The following is a 21,934-nucleotide window of genomic DNA, read 5'->3' on the forward strand; positions in this document are numbered from 1 at the left end:
AGATGGCAATTTGAATTTTCCTTGCAACTGCTTTTTATACCCCCTTTTAGTACATTTTGTCTATATCAAAAACACAACAAACTCTCCCACCTCTATACAAGCATATCTGAGCACTTCAACAACAGAAGAGTGCACATTTTTTCTAAGTTTTGCTAAATTTCTGTCAACACATTAATAAGAGAAATCTGGATGCGAAAATCTTATTTTTACTGTAACAGTGTCTTATCAAAATCCAACTAACCTTTTGGTAACTTTCACAGTTACAAAATAAATGCAAGCTTAGAAGCATTACAGATACAAGGAAGAGTTATGCTGTCAAAGACTGTCAAGGCATTGATAAAAAAAAACAACTCAGGAATGCTGATTCTGTGCTCTTATGCAACCAGGACAGAAAGCAGAATACGTGCCAACCTGTGCCAAAAAATCCCATTATAAGGGCAATGTGATGTTGATACTGCGGACTCAGTGCAAGTATCTCCCAAACCAGATTTTCAGAGAGGGGGATGCAGATCCTCCTGAGCATTCCTGGAATGGATCAGCAGAGGCTCACAGGGTTTGTCACCCTGATCTCTGCCTCAGTGACAAGGTGATGGCAGCTGATGGGTAGTGCAGGAGCACGGGGGTAAGGAAGGCTGGCAGGCAGGCGGGTTTGGAAAACCAGGGAAAAGGCAGCAATCCCGGGACTGAAAGTTTGTAGGGTTATTAGCTTGGGTGCAGCATAAAGGCATAGGGCCGGTTTGGTGTTGGCTAATTAATCCTCCTGGAGTAACTTTATCGCAAGCACTTGAGTCTCCGTTCAGTAGCAAATCCGATGTTTTCGGATGTCCTGCACTGCACTCCTCAGACTGTCTTCAATTTGCTGGATTTCCCCTTATCTGGGTGTCCTCCCTCCCCTTCCCTCCTTGACCAGATAAAGAAGAGATGAAAATGTTTTGTTTGGGTTTTATTTTTTGTTGGGCTTTTTTGTTGTTTTGTCTTTGTTTCGGTCTTGGTTGGTTGGTTGGTTGGTTGGTTGGGTTTTTACCCGCCACTGTATTTCTAGGCTCTCCGGTTAATATTGTCTTCTCTTCCCCATGAAAATTTTATCCAGATTTCCAGCTTCAGGAGTGCTGCAGCTCTATCCAGGCTGCTGTATATGACATGTTGATTGCACATGTAAGGATCAGCTATACACATGTATCACAGGTTTACCGGAAAACATCCCATTCATAGCACGTGTAACAATGACATAACGTACCTGCTGGCAAAGTGTGGGAGAGACTCACCATGGCAGCAAGGCATGTCCATAAGCTATCAGATTTACAGCATTATATACAGTATATACACACACAGCTTATCCAGGAAAAAAACCCAACCAAACAAAATCAAACAGGTTTTCCTGTACAATGTACATGCAGAAATTCCAGGATTTATGGGTCAGATCCAGTACTCATGAAATGCATCACTGCATCTCTCTGGTGCAGTATATCCAATACTTCTGCAGTAAGTATAGGACGTACTATTCCTATACTACCCCAAATAACACATGTATTCTCCCATAGGAAATCCTAATAAACATATAGTCCTTAACAGACTGATCCCAGGACGATACACGGAATTGAATGACGTAGCCCAATCACATTATAAGCAGATTTACTATAATTTCCATAAAGCCAGCAAGTACACAAGTACTTAACAAAAGAGCAAGGTGACAGCTCCTCGCGTGTTCAGAGCTGACCTCAGCGAGGTACAGAGCACAGCCAATTTTCTCAAGTGCCACTCAACTTCAAAAAGGTCGAGAACCACTGATTTAGACAATCATACATATTTATTTCAATCCTGCGTTCTACTTCTGTGAAGATTCATTTCGAATCACAGTTTCATGAGTACAGTTTAATCAAGTAGCACAATGAATCACAAGGCAGAAAGAATTCATGTGAGAAGTGACAACAGCAGGTAATGAGAGTTGAAGGCAACCAATACCTTTGAGAGTAAGATTTTAAGAGGGCGCGAACACCTGAGGGCAACGCTGTGCCCTGGTAACAGAGATGCGTACAGAAGAGGTTATGAGGGATGAAGGAGGAATGGGGAACCCATGGCTCAACTCACTCCTACTCTGTAGCCCTCTGGAGAACACAGAAACAGGGCTGTCACCCTGGGCCAGGGACCCCCAGCTGCTGAAGAGACAGCATAGCCTGACCTCAGAGAGGAGCTGAAAGAACAAATATGCTTAAGTTTTTAAGGTGCTGAAATACTACAACATTAAGATTGAAGGCTGGAGATCCTCGTTCCCTTCCATCTTCGGCAGAAATATTCACTCTGTCATTTTTTCATGACAAGGAAACAAAAGTCAGAGGAAGAAGCTTTTACCAGCACTGCCTTTGCCTAATGCAGATCAGCATCACCCTCTCTCCCCGCCTCCAGAACACACTCTGCTTCGGACACGTCCTGCTTGAGGTGGTGCACGTCATCAGTGCTCCCACTACAGGACTACATCCTCAAGGAAGAGGGGAGCCTTGGTTTAGCTGAAAAAAAGCATAGACTTTTTATGCGGAAAAGGAGTAAATTACATAAATGCACAGCTTTTTCCCTGCGTGTTGTGTAAAGATTCAGAATACATCAACTTCCCTAATCATGGAGAAGAAAGATCAGGGAAAAGGAAAAAAGACAATGAGAAGGGGCGGTGGGGGGGGAGGATGTTGCATTTGCAATATCACCATGTTTTTTTGAAAAGTGGAAGCTGACTATTTGAATTACAAACATACAAAAAAGAAAAAACAGACAAGATACGTGTAGAAATTGCAGAGCTTGGATTAAAGTTAAAATAATTTAAATGTTATGATTTATAAGCACATGGTTATGATCATTAGAGTGCCTAACCTAACAGGGTTAGGCATTTATCTTAATCAGGATATACACGGTTCAGGTACCCTAATGACCTTAACCACACCCTGGAGTGAAACAGTAAAATTCTGATTACAATTGAAGTCAAAATACTGTATTCAAGAATAGCTAAAATATTTTTCTCAAGTGTCAGTGGAAAGGCAAACATTAAAAGGTCGGATAATAAATATTTAATCTAAAACATTAATTTTAAATATACACTATAAGTTACTAAGAGATTTTCTTGAAAATTCTCTAAAAGATCGCTCAAGACTCAAAGAATAAATGCTGAAAGTTTGAGAACAACAAATGTTTTCTTTACTGTTTTTACTGCATCATTACCAAAAGTTTCACAATGCGAACTTTTTTTAAACAGTTACTTTGGAGACGCATGTGAATTTCACTGAACTGAATGTTTTGTTGCTTTAGTTGTCTGGGGTGCAAGAGGAAAGCTCAGACACTGGTAGAGTGTGGTGAAAACAATCATCAGTAAAAACTGGATGAAAACTCTGTGGGGCTTTTTTTATTATTATTTTATTTTTTTAGGACTGCAGGCTCTCTGGGGCAAGAACCACCTCTTTGTTGGCATCACATTAAGCACAATAGCTCTGGTCCCTGACCAAGCCTCTTGGCCATGGCAAGGAAGATAACGGATTATTTACTTAGCACATAGGGAATGGTCCAGCTAGCTTTTCCTCCTGAAGAGAAGGTCCAGCCTAACACAGAAAGCAACTATCAGTGTTCAAAGAGCTGACAGAAACGGCCGAGGCCGCCCCCCAAACCCATAACCCGTGGAGGGGAGATCAAGGGGAGATCACACCGCTCTCTAGTCTGGATTGTGCTTAATTTACACTAAACACCTTAGACCTTATGCTGCTATCCACTTCATAAAAATGGTAAAGTACGTTTGGTTTTGCTTCTTTTACCACAACTGAACACAAACTGGTTTATATTAAATTATATTTTTGTTCACTTCTATGCTGTTTACTTCCCCCCTTCTGACTGAGGATTTAACACAATTTCTGCTCAGAAAAAAATCAAATTTCTCCTCCTCACAAAGGCCGTTGGACTCTTTATGGACTTCATTTTCCAAATGTATTTGCAACTGCATGTTTAATTTCTGTGCAAAATTACTGTGATTGTGTGTGAGGTGCTTAGCTAGCCATTTATGCCTGTGCATATCTCATTTTCATACATAATTGCATGTAAATTATGCATAAGAATTATGCATCTAATTAAACACACATTTTTTAAAATCAACTCTATCTGTGTTAAATCGCATGACTTCTTTTTCACCCAAGGCGTTTTTGATCCAGCTCTACTACGTAATTTCTGACTGAGAAAGTATATCATAACCAGAAGTTTGAAAAAGCTCCAGAAATATCTTCCTTTTTATCCCTTAAATGTATTAGTATTCCTCATTTGCCTGGTTATGTCGTCAGAATAATCACATCCAATAAATGTCTTCTGCATTTACCAAAAATCCCACTTTGCGATTTAATTATTTTCCAAAGCAATTGACTGTTGTATATAGCCACTCGTATTTTATTTAAAGATTAATATTACTTCAATTTTCTTCACTATACAAGGGAAATTAATGTCAGTATGTTTATTCTGAGTTAGAATCTAGCACAAGAGGTGCTGATCTACAATTTGGGGCCCCTTTGTGCTACAATAAAAATATTGATGAAATCAACAAACCATATTCATTTTTCATTTCAGGAACTGAACCCTCTGTTCCTGTTTTTTAATGGCAAGTATCTTGTTAAAACATCAACCAACCCAAAATTCAATAAACCTCACGGTCTGGAAGCAATAAAATGTTAAACTGTCTGGTGTAGCAGAGACTGTAATACCTGACTCTCATTTAGCGATACACAGAGATCTTCTAATGTCAGTCACTGAACTCATCTGACAAAGTTACAAAAACCTCAGTTCTAAAGCTGTAGTATAGTTAATTTAAAATATTACAGGGGCACTGATAATGAGCTATCAATGCATGATATCTGAGCCTTTCAATTATAATAGTACTTGCAACTTTTATTAAGAATTTCTGACACTTCCACTATTCCGAGAAAGGCTTGAAATTCAGCAACAGAAACCCATTTTGCGTCTTAGAGATCCCACATAGCTTCAGCCAGGACAAGCTCATGAAAAAGACCCTACCTACCCCCCTCTCTCTTTTTCCTGATCCAAGAAGTAGTGCATGCAAAAATCAATAACTCAGCACAAATGCTGAGAGTCTGGAATCCACATTGTTACAAAAGCAAACCAACAGGGAACATTCAGGAGCTGCCAGAGTGGCCTTCATGGAGGTGTGAGGGAAGGAAAGAAGACAGAGCTGGGTCCTCACAGCAACTCGCCTGAACACGGGCACTGAGGACACAGTGGCTCTTCTTCATCTTTGGAAGCACCAGCTGAGAAAGGACAACGAAGCGGTGCCGAGTCTCTCTCTCTACACATAGTACTTGTAACATGAAGCTTGACCCCATCTTTCACTTCTGGATAAGTCTTTTCTGCACCACTGTGAACTTACCTCAAACGGCAGCAATCTGTTTTGCCTTGCTAAAGGCTCAAGCTCTTATGATGACTCAGTGTGGAGAAACATATGATTTTAGTTTTCTCTCTTAAAATTAAATCTCATATACTAGTACATTAAGATAAAATTACTGAGGTTGCAAGTCAAGAGGTTTGAAGTTATTTGTGAAAGCTTATTTTTACCCCCTTGTGTGTATGACAGTCCAATTAGACAACATGCCACAGTCGGCGCACAGGTTATTAAGTTTGGATGATCTGCCATAAACCTGCAATTCCCTCATATACATTTAAAATAAATAACTTCACACTATACTAAAGTTAAAACATACACTTAAATAACTTGAATTTAATTTAGAAATATGCTACACAGAAATTGTGCATGTAAAAGCATGAGTACATTTGTCTGAGGTTTACTCATATGTAAAATAACCCTTGCAACTTTTAATTCATAAAAAGTATAATTCATCTCAGTGCGCATCCCTGGATGTCATCGTAGGGATACACACTCAAGAGAAATCATTGTACTTGTGCCACTCCAAACCCCACAGTTTTCTCTCCCAGGCTTAAGAGTCTCCATCCAGGAAGAAAAAAGTTTCACCTGATCCCACAGAAATCTACCATGGGAAATTACAGGTGACAACACACAGGCTCTGAGTGAAATTCCAGCCTTCCAGAGCTGAGGTAAATACTGATCATCCTGCAAGGCTTTGAAGCTAGGAGAGTACAAACAGGCCAAATGATTTTGCTCTATCTATAAGGGGTAGAACTTCTATATAGTTGCCATTATCCCAATTTATAAGTGTTCTGTTTTCTATCTGAAACTATTTTGGATATACTTAGGTTCTCATGCACTGGAGGATGCTGTGACATGGGATTTGTGTTAGAGATGAATGCTCTATATTGGTTTCTGTCTTCAATATAGTTGCCTGATAGGCAACAGAATTAAAAAACAAACAAACAAACACACAGAATCATGGAATCGTTATGATTGGAAAAGACCTTTAAGATCACCAAGTCCAAAACGCATAAAAGGAAAATGAATAGCAATATTTTTTTTTGTGAAAGAAGAGCTGTACTGGGAACAAAATGCAGTTCCGGTGTCTGAGTCTATAGAGGGACTTTTCCATATAGCCACACCTTCACAAATCTAAGAGAGAAAACCAACAGCTGGCTGAGCGAAACATTTTGCACCTGCCAGCAGGGCATGATTTAGGGTACTGTGAGGGTGGTGAGGCACCGGAACAGGTTGTCCAGGGAAGTTGTGGATGCCCCATCCCTGGAAGTGTTCAAGGCCAGGCTGGATGGGGCTTTGAGCAGCCTGGTCTAGTGGGAGGTGTCCCTGCCCATGGCAGGGGGGTTGGAACTAGATGAGCTTTAAGGTCCCTTCCAACCCAAACCATTCTATGGTTCTATGGTTCTGTGGGTTGTCTCTCAGTCGTCTCATGTGATGTTAAAGTCATAAGGGGAACCCATTTCTGAATGACATCCCAGCATTAGGCCTTGATTCAGCTTTTCTGCCAAGGGAGAAATTTACCATAAAACGTTCTGCAGTTTTCAATGGAAGTCAATACGTAACTTGCAAGGAAAAGCTTGTCAGCTCTTGGGTAATGACCGTGTCGTCTTTTTTCTTTAGAAAACACCCATCATGCTATGGATACATAGTGAGGGAAAGTCAAAACAGGAATCTGTTCATGGCATGAGTTAACTGCATTTGCATAGGGCTCAGTAGAATGGCTGCTAATGTAAAAAATAACAACACAAACCACAAAACCCAACAAAATCCCTTTACCTTGCAGAACAGTACCTCAAAAATATAATTCAGTCACTAGGGGTCAGTATTAAAACATATTACCTTTACACAATACAGCTAGTGGCATTCTATTGTTGATTCCCTCCTTCAGAAACACAAACTTATGTTACGAAGAAGAACTATTAAACCATAAAAAAGATAAGACATATACAATGGATTACTATCTAATTTTGTTCTTAAATGTAGCTCTCACGTACTAGAAATTTTTGTTCCTGTTCTCATAAATTAAAACATATATTCATGCAAATGTATTATCTTATGTAATACCAACGTGTCAATATTGATCCACTTATATGAATTAGGTTCCATCTACAGTCTTGAATGAGAAAAGCTATTATTAAGTTTCCCGTATTCTAATAGGGAAGATTACTACCTAGTGATATTACTATTTAACAGTAATAATCATTGCTTCTTAATGATAATCACAGAATTTGAAATGTAAGAAAACTGGAAATTCTTTAAATTTGACAGCCATACCCATCTTAAAAACCATAAAAATCTGTTGTGGATACTGAAAATCCTCATTTAAGAAGGTGAGAGACTCGCACTACAGGTGAGCATTATCCACATGGAATAGACTGAGGATGTATTTTGGGTCACTAGATCAAGTATATGAATTTCGGTTTGGAATAGATGCAGCACCCCTGAAGTCAAGGAAACAACTCACTTTCTCCTCACTGGGCACTGCCCACAGCCAGTGGGCCCCAACTATCTCCCTATCCCCAACCTACTCCCAAATCTTGGAAATCTTGATGCATTTGAGAAAGCACACATTCAGGTGCCGTCATAACGCCTATAACTGCTGATATGGACATAATTTTGCTAATGTAAATAGGTCCACTGACTCCCCTGAAGAATGAAAGAATTAGAAAATTAAATAACATCAAGCTTGCTGACTTTGCAAATTTTGGGATGACACTTTACTATTTTGAATCCAGATATAATACTTAGAAATATGTAACATGACACTAATTATACACCCCAGGAGAAATATTCTGCCAGATCATAAGTCTGCCATGTACCATAATTTCCTGCGGCCCTTAGTACAGCTGAACAAAAACCATCCCTTTCCTTCTTCCCCCAGACCAAATTCTAACTGAATGCAATAAATTTTGCACTTAAAATAAACAATTTAAGACAAATATCATTGAGGCTGTTAATTAGTTTTCATGTCCAGTACAAAGCTCTAAATTTCAGAGCATATGTTTTTCTTTAGCTGTAACTCCATTAGGTGCCCAGAATTCAGACATTGCCAGATTTATGAAGACAGCTATTAGAAATGGCATTTGTGCTACGACAATACTGAAGAAAAGAGCTGGTCAAATTAATGTCTGACTAACGGGTACACCTGAGATCTCATTTCTATGTGTTACTTCTAACTATTTATACTGAACACAATTACCTTATCCTAAATACGCGAAAAGCAAAAATGATTGATTACTTTAAATTGATACTTTAAATGGGAAAAAAATAGGCAGAGGCTGAAGTAAAATGTTTGTTCTGTAGCTAGTTGTATAGCACAGAATAATTTATTTTTCTGTCCAATAGATGGCACTGCTGTTTCTTTGTTTGTGTGTAATTTTTCAATTTGTGCATAATGTACATTATTGAAGTGACTGTGCCTACATTTCCCGATGCTTGGACACATCAAAAATAGACAGATTTCAGAGAGCCCTTAAAATGGCATTCTGCTGTCCAAATAACTGTATACAGTTTTCAATAAAGCAAGTTAGTATTCTGGATTAAAAAATGTGAAGTGGATGCAAATACCCAGCTGAACATAATTTTCTTCTTCCCAGAAGCAGATCATAGAAACAAATTCTGACACATATCTCAAGGATGGCCTTGGAGTATGTAATGTTACCCAGAGTAACATAACAAAATAATTTCTTTATCATATGTTAGAATAAGTACATGTGATTTTAAACTGCAGTATACTTTGCAATTTTACTGTTATTTAGTCAAATTATTAACAAGTTTACAAAGCATTTACCATCAATATACAGCAGCATTAAAATTCTGTCATTACTTTATGATAAAATTCTGATAAAAGCATCATCTGGGGGTGTCAATCTGTAAACTAATGAGGCATTTGACCGCCGTACTTTTTTATATGTGCTACTGATGCATGACACAACATCAGCTCTGCAGCAAAAACTTCTTAAATGCTGCAATATTCTAGACGTTATTTATAGTAATTTTTGTGTTCTGGTAGAGATCATATTGAAAATCCAGGTTTTCCAGGAAACCTGAAAACTCAAACCGTTTGTATGGGACTCATGTTCTCTTCTGATCTAGATCTTTGGTTAAAATAGTACAGGGGCCAGAGTCATTCCTTGATTTATTTATTTTTGCCAAACTGTGGTTGTTTGGGGACTTGTGTGAAATGACAAGCTGGTCTCTGTCCCGTTCATCGTGAACAGGTGTTCTAATTACAAAACCTCCACCATATTTGACACCTTTATTAGCTGTCTCGGTCGAGAAACAAAGGATTGATTGGGTCAGGGTATAGAACGAGCCTTTCATTGCTGTGGGGAAGCACCTAAAGGTCAAGGTTAATATACATTAGCGGGGGGTAGTATTGCCCATTGCCTATGCTGTTCTTGTGTTATTAATCAATGGAAGACTTTATCCTTATGAGCTAGCTATTGTGGGAGCCTTAATTGCACAATTTGTTTTAACTTGTACTTTTTTCCACACAATGTGAAAAGCAGACAACACGACCAAATATTCCTAACAAAAACAACAGATCCCCAGCAAAAATGGCAGTGTCTTGTATTCTATTTACATGCTGTAATATATACTGTACACAATGGAAAGACAAGATACATATCCTTCAATCAATATAATACATGGAAAAATGCTCATGAAATGAAATACAGCAGAACGTGTGTATATGAGTTCAACAAGATTGAATTTTTGGCTGGCCACTAAAAAGTGAAAACATTTATAGTAAATAAGTCTTCCCCTTTACTGTAGCCATTTTGTTCTGGCCACATAAGGTCTACCTGCTACTACTAGCTTTATGATTTAATATTCTTGGAGGGTTTATAACAAGAATCTAATATATAACCAATAAAAGGGCACTAGTCTCATTAGTCTCATTTGGGACCAGAAAATTATCAACATAATTACACAGCTAAGTCACATCGTTATAAAAGTATATCAGCATCTTCATTATACATACACACTTCTTTTCAGTGGTTTACAAGACACACACACACAAAATATTCCGGAATGAAATATGATTATGGTAACTCAATCTGGAATGCATTTTCTCCAAACAATTTTTTTTCCTATTATGTGAATGTAAAATAAATATGGGCCAGATACTCAGTCAGTGAGCTGGAACTATACCAATTTGTATCAGCTGAGGGTTCAACTCTATATATTCATTTATAGATCCTAGTCACACTTGGACCCTTCTATGACTTATTAATGGTTTTGATTTAGAAATGAAGCTTTGAAGTAATTATATAGTCAGATGGCATTCATCCAATATACATATTTAATGTAAATTATTGCTTCCTGATTTTCACAGAAGACCTGTGATTAGATTATCTGGTGCTTCCATATTGTACTTGGAGCTGGATTGCGAAGAGAGAGAAGTATGTGTAAGCCACCTTTACAATTTCCTGACTCTGCCCAGCAAGAAACAAATACGGAGTCCATTATAATGCAGAGGAACAGAGACAGCTATTTCCCTGCCTGAGGTCTCAGCGAATTGTTCTAGCAGTTGAGCTAAACAATGTCCTGACTATCTCCTTGGCAAAAGAAACTGAATGAGTTGGCATAAGCTGCTATACCAACTCAAAACTCTCCAGAGATTCCCTTTTCACAATGTGAAACCTCAAAGGGCTGTGCTACGAAAAACAGCTGTAGCGGAGCTGAAAGTTTGACCCCTAGACTCCAGCACTGTGCTCTTTTTATGTGTGCATGACTCCCACTGACACCAACTGAAGAGTCGTCCACATGAGGAGAGCAGAAAATCAGACAAAAAAATCTACTATGTGAATCTGAGAACAGAGTATTATTCTCTTGTGTCAAAGTATATCTCCATCTGGTAACATTAAGCGAATACTGGTGACTATTAGAGCTGAATCAATAAATTGAAACAAATAATTTATTTGGTGAGTTATTTTACATTTTCACTTCAAAGAATGCCTGTGACTAGATTACAACTTCCTTAAGTATATTCCAGGAAACTTTTAAGGAATTTTATTTTATGGTTTGTTAGTTACATGTGATTGCTCATATACGTCAGGCTGCTCTGTTTCTTTTCCCTGAACAGAACTTTTAATAGAGTTGGGATAACAGAACTCTGCAACTGACAGTAGAATTTAGTTGATACAATTATTTTGGAACTTATAGTCAGCTAACGGTCCTTAGTTAGTTATTTTAGGTACTGAAGTTACACTTCTTTTAGAGAATGCACTGTGAGCATTCTCTATTACCTGGGAAACAATAAAAAAAGAAAGACAATGCCAATATTCAGAATATCTGAGTGCTAGCTCCCTCAAAGACTGGGTTTAGATCAGTCAAAAAAGTTGCACGGACCATCAAATTTGAAAGGATGCCTTACTGATTTTGGATTTTCAAAAAATATCTCACATCAAATGTCTTAGATTACGAGGCATATTTTCTTCATATGTTCTCTTCAAAACATGATTTATATCTCTGCTTTCATTACATCTGCTTCATACCTTCCCTTGATAAAGCAAATGTTAGTAGAGATAGCGTAACTCTTGTAACACTGATGAGAACCAACCTCTTCCAGATGACTCATAAGCACCAAAAAGTGCCTTACAGTCAAATTCAAACAGACCCGCCTTGTAGGATAAGGACAAGATGAGGCATTCTTTAAAAATCAAAATATTACCACTTCTGCTCAGATTAGTGTTTTAAGTAATAATTTAATTATTGCAGACTCACCTGGCGTTACTAGGACTGGCTGCTGTCAAATTAGCTAATGCTGTCACTGCAGCTTCTTTTACCTCTTCGTTGTCACTGCTTAGCAACTGCACTAGCTGGGGAATCCCTTTGAAAGAAATAATTGTATACATGAACCTTCAAATAAACCCTGGCAGTCTGCAAAATTATAATATGCTCCTTATAAAAGGAAAAGCGCAGATTCTCAGCTCATCCCTTCCCACCTTCCTTACCCTGGAGTCCCAGCGCACGTTTGCTAGCTGAATTCTCACACATGGCAGAAATTGCTTCGGAAGCAGCAACTTTCACTCCATCATTATTAATTTCCAGAAGGTTTATGAGACACTTCTCAACCTCTTCCTCCTTTAAGATTTTTCTGTTTTCCGCTTTAAACAAAAAAGAGTAATAGCATTAATCTGCATTCATTTTCCAAATCAGTGTAAGGACATGAATTTGATTTCATATAGTTGTTTCCAACATAACACTTGCTTTTGATACCATGGTAATGGAAATATTTTGGTAACAGAGGCACCAGCAATTAAGAAATGTGCACAAAGGACCTGATCCAAAACCCATTAAACTTCAGTGAACTCTGAATCAAGCCCAAAAGATGACTATTAAATACAGCTTTAAACATACATACCCCAACAGAATGCATAGTTTGTTCTTTATAAGACTCAAAACCGCAGAATGCATACAGGCTTGATGAAAACAGCTTTTCCAATTCAACAGATCATACTTACTCAGGATCATGCTTAACTTTGGTTTATGCTAACAAAGTCCAAATGCATAAAACTGAAGAATATACCGGTAAATGTAGAATTGAAGTTGGTGGAGTACCAGTTCACATACTACAATAGCCAAAAAAAGGCAAGAGGTGTTAAAAATTGAATTTTAAATTCTGCACTGCTTGCAGTTCTTCATTACTGCACACTGTGCAGAGAATTTAGATTTTGTATTTTAGCCTGGTGACACAGGGTTCGCTGCTGACCTACGCTGCAATGATCGGCCGCGGCTAAGGAAGGACATAGGTGTTCCCTTCCTCTACGCAAGTAACAGCAGAGAGTGTCTACAAAGTATCTACAGACATCTGACACTCATCCCAATCACTCATCCCAAAATGGATGAGATCAGAAGTGCAGGTGTTTGTTAGAAAGAGTCTTGAGTGAAACTTTCTCAGCCAGAAAGGCACTGGACACCATGGAAGATCTACAGTTACAAGGGTCAATAAACATTTAACTATATGCATAATTTAGAGCAGATTAGTCACATGTTTGGAGTTATATCTACATGGTAAAATTTTTTAATGTATCAAAGAAATTTAGGAACTGAGAAGTCGGCAGGGCTTCAACACATTTGGAAGTTTTACCAGTGCTTACCAATGCTTTGAAGGATCATTCGCTTATTTGGACCGCTGTCTTATGAATAAAAAATTTAAAAAGGACAGAAAAATAACGTAAGTAGTCTTTTAAATAAAACTGAATCTATAGTGAATAAAAGTAAACAAATAGAGGTCCACAAGGTCAATGAAATGAAAGTTTGATTAAAAATCTAGTTACAGCAGAAATGGCTCAATGAACACACATGAGGCAGCTAGCCGTTTTCTTCTCTCTAGCTCAATTTTAAATATTTTTAGAGTCATCAGAGATACGCAACTGAAATCACAAAGCAAAAGATGCAATAAAACAGAGAGGATTTTAAGTGCTAGCAGAACCTTGGCCACAACCTTGATGCGTATCAGCCAGCTCTCAAGAGAAGGCCTTAATTAGGATTACAGACTGTTTTGACAAGTTATCAAGTATGCCGCTGGCCTGTTGCTTGCCAAAGTAGTCCATAATCCCTAATAATGATCTCTAGAGGTTCTTCGTGCCTCAGTAATTTGCTTCTTGTACAGCAACTTACTTATTAATATACAGATTTTCTAAAAATTATTCTTGATTTTCAAGGCGGTTATGATGATGGGTAAGCATTTCATTTTAAAGATAATTTATGCTTATATGAAACAATAGTAATAAAATAAAATGAATAATTTATTTGAATGAGTGAAAATAGTGATTTAAAATATTTTAAACAGAATAAAGAATTTTTCAATAATGTGGAAAAACAGATCATGGATTTGAATTTACAGTAACGAGTATGCACCTATATTTAGCTAGGTAGACATACAGATGAAAATTATTAATATTTTAAGATCCAGGTGCCAGTTCTATTTAAGGGGTGAATATTTTCCTTTCTCTGTTTGTATGAGTTGTTTCCTTTACTAGACAAAAGAAAGAACGTACAAGCACTTAGCACTTCTCCTGTCAGTGCCAAGACAGTGATGAATTTCTTGACCCCTAAGTAATTCGAATACATTGATTTAACATGGAGTAAAATACTCAGGCACAGCCATTAAGAGAGTCTGGAGTACTAACACTTCTGTGCAGTTTTTCATACAATGAACCCATCATGAGCCAACCTTTGTTTTTCAATATATTTTTCTATTTTCCCTGCTTACCCCAAGATCATGATCAGAGTTCTACTGATTACCTTTTGGCTCACTGACATCACCTTATGGAATTATTTATACCAATTTCAAATGAAAAAAAGTTAAACAGTGTCATGACCTCTCACTGATCTTGAGTTGAGATAACCCAGATAAATAAAAACCTGTGTTATGAAAAAGCAGATGTTAATTAGGCTACAGAACATGTTTAGTATGCTCCTTTTTGAAAGGATTTGCATTTTGGATACACGTAAAGAACGGGGAGAGTTTCAAACCAGAAGTTTGGCCGCATGAGGCCAAACTCCAGTGAGCAAGATCACTACTTTCTGGTGTGTCTGTCATTGTCAGGCCCTCCTTAATTAACAATACACTCACAGACATTAAATATTTTATAGCATTAAATTATATTTTGCATTCTGAAATGACTGCATTATTTGCTGGGCAAGGGGGGAATCACAGGAAAATTCACCACTGTAATTCTGAGCATACAAAATAAAACCATCATCAAATTAATATATTAAATTCAAAATTATGCTACAGAACAAAACAAATTTTCAGGGGCAAAGGGCTAATGATTATGTATAGAAATATGATCAATTTTAATTACTTAAATAGAGCATCATCCTAAAGCTGCTATTTAAAATTGCATACAGTGTTTGTGCCATGTAATTTATTCTGATATTGAGAATAGCTCTTAAGGGATACATCTGCCTTACAACAACAACAACAAAAACTTACAGGAGTCCCTTTCCAAAGGTCTGAAAGGGACATAAAACAAAATTGTTTGCTATGATCACATCTATCAGGAAAAAAACAAAGCTAAATTCCATCTGTCACCAATAATAATTTCAAAACCAGACACCGCTGTATATTCAGCTGCCAGGATTATAAAAACAGATAGATACATGTTCTATCATAGCAGAAGTAAGTTTTTCGTCTCAGTGAAAAGCAGTATTTTTTTTTCTCAAGTACACAGGAAATGTTGGTAAATTGCAACCACGATTATCAAATCTGAAGAATGTGGACTACTGTACGGCTACTGCAAATTTAATGAAAAAGTCATAAAAGAACTTAGAGCTGTGTTCTATTATATTGGACTTACATCAAGGCAAGTATTTAGTATAGTATACATTAGTGTTGCAGCTTGGACAGGCTGTTTAGTATATTTACAACCAGAATCCAAACAAAGAACTGCAAATATTTCTGATTTCTTTTTCTACTTGGACTATTTCTTATAATGGCCCCAATGTCACTTTTCTTTCCACTGGAAGGCTGACTTTAGACCAGTAGCTCTCTGCACCTGAAACAAATTCAATACTTCTGGGGGCCAGGTTGAGCAGCAATTTTACTAGACTGTGTTTTCCACTGCATTAGTACATGTTGCCCTTTGTCTCATTCTACAGCTTGGAAGCAAATATTTTAAATCTTCTTTTGATCTATTTTCCCAGCTTGCTGCAACCATACCGACTGTCATAGGCTGAAGAAGAGAGCAAACCTTTATAATGAAACCACATTGACTCCATTTGTAAAGAAGTATGACAAGAAGATGCATCTTCTCTGACGGTAACATCCCATGATATAAGATCATAGGCAGTACTGTAATATATTATGTGTAGTTCTTGCCACTGTGCTTTAAAAATGTTGTGTTCAGACACACTTCTACTACAGCTGCTAAAATATTAGGCCACAAAAAACGAAAAAGGTGTGAAACAGGAAAAGAAGGCTATGCTTATTTGAAAATAAATATGAAAAAGGAGTAAGATGCAGTAGAAAGTAGTAGGAGCAAATATAAATCTGCTTAGCATGCTACTTACAAGCCTGTCCCAGGACTATCAAAATGATACTGACAGTCCTAAGTAGCATAATAAAATAACAATACACAAAAATACACATAGGAAATACTGGCATAAGAAGGTCCCTTCCTATCTTTTATACCTAAACATTAATGAATATAATTTTCAGTGACTTGCAAAGCTTCCACTAGATAATGATAAAAGCATACAGAAACCCACAGAATACTAGGAAAGATAGTTTTCACTCTTTTTATGTATCATTTGCAATCCAAATAATTACATATATTCAGGACATCAAACTAAGGAAGGTAAGAAAAGAATTGGTAAGATAGGATGGGGAGAGAAGAAAGGAGGTCTGAAATCCTGTAAAAAGGAGATATTATCTTCGCCATGTATTAAATAACATATTTGTAAAATACACATAAAATAAAGCCATGATTCAACCACGAGATGATAGAAATATGAATGAAATATTTAAGCTCGATTGCCATAGTTAGTGTCATCAAAATCCCTTGACAGAATTAAAATCTTCTGTAGACAGAGTATGTTATTTCTTACATTGCGTATTGTTACATAGCATTACTAGGCATATGTTGCAACTCAGAAGCCAAAGTATAGAAGGAAATCCAAATGTAATTTATTTAAAGAGAATCCTTGTGGGCAAAATGATGAACATGTTCCACCTAATTCAGAATTCCTTGGTCAATTAAAGAAAACTGTATAAAAAAACCCTATAGGATGAATAATTATAGAATCATGGAAGGGTTAGTGTTGGAAGGGACCTTAAAGATCATCTAGTTCCAACCCCCTGCCATGGGCAGGGTCACCTCCCACTAGACCAGGCTGCTCAAAGCCCCATCCAGCCTGGCCTTGAACACTTCCAGGGATGGGGCATCCACAGCTTCCTGGGCAACCTGTTCCAGTGCCTCACCACCCTCACAGTAAAGAATTTCTTCCTAATATCTAATCTAAATCTACTCTCTTCTGGTTTGAAGCCATTACCCCTCATCCTATCACTACGTGTCCCTCCCCATCTTTCATGTAGGCCCCCGTCAGATACTGGAAGGCCACTATAAGGTCTCCCCGGAGCCTTCTCTTCTCCAGGCTGAACAACCCCAACTCTCTCAGCCTGTCTTCATAGGAGAGGTGCTCCAGCCCTCTGATAGTCTTTGTGTCCTTCCTCTGGACCCTCTCCAACAGGTTCACGTCCTTCTTATGTTGGGGACCCCAGAGCTGGACACAGTACTCCAGGTGGGGTTTCACAAAAGTGGAGCAGAGGGGCAGAATCATCTCCCTCGACCTGCTGGCCACGCTTCTTCTAATGCAGCCCAGGATGCGGTTGGCTTTCTGGGCTGCAAGCGCACATTGGCAGCTCAAGCTGAGCTTCGCATCCACCAACACCCCCAAGTCCTTCTCCTCATGGCTGCTCTCAATGAAACTATTTAACTCTACTGGCAATATTTATCTAAAAGCCATTTGAAAGGCTTTTTTTTCATGTCGCTGTTAAAGGAATTTGTATTTGAGATTGCCTGACATTTAGATGAGCAGTTGTACGCAAAAGCAAGTAAGCTTCTGATTAAGTCTTAACTGATAGCAATGAGAAATAGTGCCAGCAACAGTGTCTTCAGATGGCCTCACTAAACAAAAGATAAATATCATATTTTCAGAGCTCAGTTTTCCTTTTTGAGGACAGCATTTTGCAAGAATATATTACATTTAAAAATACATTGAGGCAAAATCTTAACATTTTCATATATATATATATATATATGCCTATTCATCTATATATAGCCTAGCATCCAATTGCTGCTCTGAGTGGCAAGATTCATCACTGTAATTCATTCTTGCCAGTGTCTTCCTCAGTACAAGAACTATCCTCAACCAGATAAGATGGCCTCATTCTGGATGAAAATTTACTTCATAAACAAATTCATGTCCATGAATTTTTAAAAAGTCACATACAGTCATAAGCTGCTCTGGTAATTGCCTTTGCTGCATTCTTCTGAATATCTGGAACAGTAGAGTCTCCTACAAATGAAAGTAGCTTTTTAAGGCCTCCTGTCTGCTGAATCAGTTGCAGAGTATGGGCATCTTCCAGACAATTTCCCAAAACTGCAAGAGCTTCCACATGTAGGTCGCTGAATTCCTAAAAAGGAAAAAAACCCAAACAAATATCCTTCAAATCAGGATTTAAATACCTTTTGCTTTTAACTTCGTAGGATAATTGTCATAACTTTCTTTGGGACAGTTTATTCATACTGTAAAGTACATCTTTTCATACTCATATTTTTTATATAATTTCATTGATGTGCCTTAGGATGCAACACAATTCATCAACAACAGTAAAGACCTTGCAAGTTTCTCATTTACATCAAAGTGGGTTAGGCAAGTATTCAGAAAGGACCTATCATCTTAAAATCTTAAAAACTTCACAGATTCTCTATGCATTATATTTCCCATAGTGACATCTGAACTAAGAACAAGAGTCTTATAATAACATAAACAACGCAATTTCCAAGGTAGGAAATTATATTTAAGGCCATTGATATCAAAGTAAATTCAGAAAAAAAGATCAGTGTTCAAACTAGGAACCAGCACCAGAGTTCAGCATATAATAAGAAATTTTGAGAAAACATAGTATAAAAAGCTATATGTTGAATTTTTCTCATATTTACAACAGTTTGAGAAATGGACAGTAAATGCAAAACAGTATTACTAATAGCAATAAAGTAAGAAAACAAATACTAACATTTTGATGAACCCCTTTGGTCCCTTTCTTAGTAAGCTAGGTATCCTACCTTATCCTATTTTTATGTAGTTAGCTCCAACTAAGGAACTATTTCTTCTTTTATCACTCTTTCATAACATGAATAACATTTCGCATTAGTCATACAAACATTAGCAGCAAGAACAAAAAACTTTTAAGGCAAGTAAACCGTACATTGGTTTCCAGTATCTGCAGCAGACAATCTAATCCTTTATTTTCTCCCAGTATTATCCTGGTTTCTCCGTCTTTGCTAATTTCTTCTAAGGTTTTAAGGGCTAACAACTGAATAACTGGGTATTCAGATTTCAGTAGTTCCAGCAAGGGTGGAATTACATTCAGTTCACGAACTGCAGCATGGCTTTGAAAATCCTGCAGTAAAATATTCAACAAAGACTGTTAGTGATAGAGAATATAACAGTACATCAGTTCCCGACTTTACAGAAAGAACACCAAAAACCGGATTTCAAACATACAAAAATGAGTTAATATTCCAGAACTTCCAGTTCTGAAGATTTCTTTCTTTTCAGCTAAGAATCCAACTGAATATAATCAAGCCCTACCAACCTTAAATTCCATTTTTTGCATGACCGAAGTACACACTACAGAATCTAGTCCTGTCTGAGGAAGCCTATTTACTCTTGTTTTTGCCATGGCTGTCTCAACGTGCATGTTTCTTTGAGGAACTTTTTAAAATTTATTTTCATTATTTTTATTTACCTCAGTGAGGGGAAAATAGTTTTCACACTCTATTGTGGTTGCCTGGTTATATCTTCTTTTGTTTTAGTAATTATAAAATGACAATTTAAAATTTCAACTTTGAACAGTATATATGCAGCTTAATAAAAAGACATTAGTAGATGATATTAAAATAGAAAATAAATAAATAAATTACAATTTGCTTTTAAATAGCTTATTGCACATGTGCAGCATGCAATTATCCTTATCAATATAAGCAAGCACCAGGTGCAGTTATCCAGATATACCCTGCAACAAAGACAGCGAGATAGTAAAAAGGGAGAAAGAGTAAAATGTGATTCTGAATAGACATGCTCTGATGCCCCAAAAGAGATAGAGTTATAAACTGAATTCATTATTGAATTGATTCGCTTAAGCCACGGAGAGAACTGCCATACAAATGCACCATTCTTTTGCTAAGCAGCATATGGATGACATTAGTGCTGAGTGTGAAAGTAGCCAATAACAAATCTATTCCTCCCAGTATGGAAAGTAGCTGTTGAGAGCATTCACCTATCACTAAAAAGATGTTCAAAATTGTGACTATGGACTTGCTGGCCAAAACAAGGCACAATGCAATTGCAAGTTCTTTAATTTACAAGATTATTCCAACCTTTTGGATAGACAGGTTATAACTCTCATTACCGAGATTAACATTTTCCAACTACGAAAACAAACTGATCTTTAATTAAAAAAATCTGAATCTGATCTCACTTACATTGCTGTACAGCATGGATAACTGTATTAAGTTCAACAGAATTTGAGTCAAATCAGCTATATTCATAACTAATGCAACAATCAAGGACTTGGGTGTAATGTTTTCAAATACAATGACGAACACTGGGGAGTAAAGGAACCAAATATTTTAAAATTATTAACCCCACAGAGGATGGCAGCGGTCAGTGCTCTTCTGCCTCTGTAATTTAGAACAACAACAAACTTTACCTGCACCAGGAGGTAGATACATTCAAGTGAATTCTTCTTAACATCAGGATCAGGGCTACCTAGCAGTCTGATAAGTGGTTCTAATCCGCTTTGCTCAAATATTTGTATTTTAGTAGTATATTCAACAGCCATATGTGCTAGGCAGAGAGTAGCAAATTCATGGATAACTACATCTTCTGTGGGGAAAAAAAAAAGAAATATTTTGATCAAGCTTTATTCGGCACAGTGTTTGTTTACTAATCCAGTGGTTTAAAATATTATTTGAAGACAATAAACAATAGCTGTTAATCATACCTGACATCTCCATAAACATCTTTCTCCATCTGTGCAACATAAAACACTACTCAGTGAGTAACAGAGCCAATCCTATAAAAGTAATTACCTATTTAACATGTGGTATGACAAATCATAAGTTACAAGGAAGATTTTATTAAATTGTCCAATCAAATGGCAGCCGTAAATTATTTCTGAGTGTATTTTTGCACAAGGAATGAATACTGCAAGCTACCTTCTGGCGCCAGCTGTGATATAAGTGAATTTGTGACATCCAGTTCCCTCAGTAACTTCTTGACATCATCTACAATGAAATAAATACAAATATGAAGTCTTTCGTTTGGCATTCTTGGCTAAGTAAAGAAACAGATTCCACTCCAAGGGAAATGCACTTATGGTTACTCCCTGAGTGACAAAAAGATCTGACTAGGAATGACACACAACTGAAGCTATACAAAGATCATAATGAGCCCAGAAAACATAGAGATTTTTCTAGTACCAGACGACATTCTTTGACGTTTGATATACAGGAAGTTCCTCAATACTTCATTGAAACTTTATTCAAAATACTTGCATCTAGCAGGTTCTGATTAAGTATTGCACAGCTTTAGTTGTCAAAGAAATCATAACCCAATTGTTAAAATTATTTGTGGTTAAAATTATCAAATGGAAGCAATCCTTCCATTATTTAATTTTCAAGCTATCACTTCCTAATTTTATGCTAACACAGCCCACACTCAAATTGAAAACATGAATTATATAGGTCTTATTAAAATCACATTAAAGACTTTCAGAAT

General features: G+C 37.1%; 1 protein-coding gene across 4 annotated transcripts in view; it reads right to left on the reverse strand.

The window, feature by feature from the left end:
- Window positions 1-21,934, reverse strand: part of ARMC3 (armadillo repeat containing 3) — a 67,074-nt gene that overhangs the window by 21,874 nt on the left and 23,266 nt on the right. For 3 of the 4 annotated variants that reach the window (XM_063323875.1, XM_063323878.1, XM_063323877.1), the window contains 6 exons: window positions 21,373-21,441; window positions 20,865-21,040; window positions 19,359-19,553; window positions 18,380-18,563; window positions 12,373-12,525; window positions 12,143-12,248 (listed from right to left, as the gene is read on the reverse strand). In XM_063323875.1, coding sequence (XP_063179945.1) covers window positions 12,143-12,248; window positions 12,373-12,525; window positions 18,380-18,563; window positions 19,359-19,553; window positions 20,865-21,040; window positions 21,373-21,441 — 883 coding nt within the window. The remainder of the gene's footprint in view (window positions 1-12,142; window positions 12,249-12,372; window positions 12,526-18,379; window positions 18,564-19,358; window positions 19,554-20,864; window positions 21,041-21,372; window positions 21,442-21,934) is intronic. The other variant, XM_063323876.1, reaches the window with a different exon arrangement.

Source organism: Chroicocephalus ridibundus, chromosome 2, assembly GCF_963924245.1.
Source record: "Chroicocephalus ridibundus chromosome 2, bChrRid1.1, whole genome shotgun sequence".
In the NCBI taxonomy this organism is placed as follows: Eukaryota; Metazoa; Chordata; class Aves; order Charadriiformes; family Laridae; genus Chroicocephalus; species Chroicocephalus ridibundus.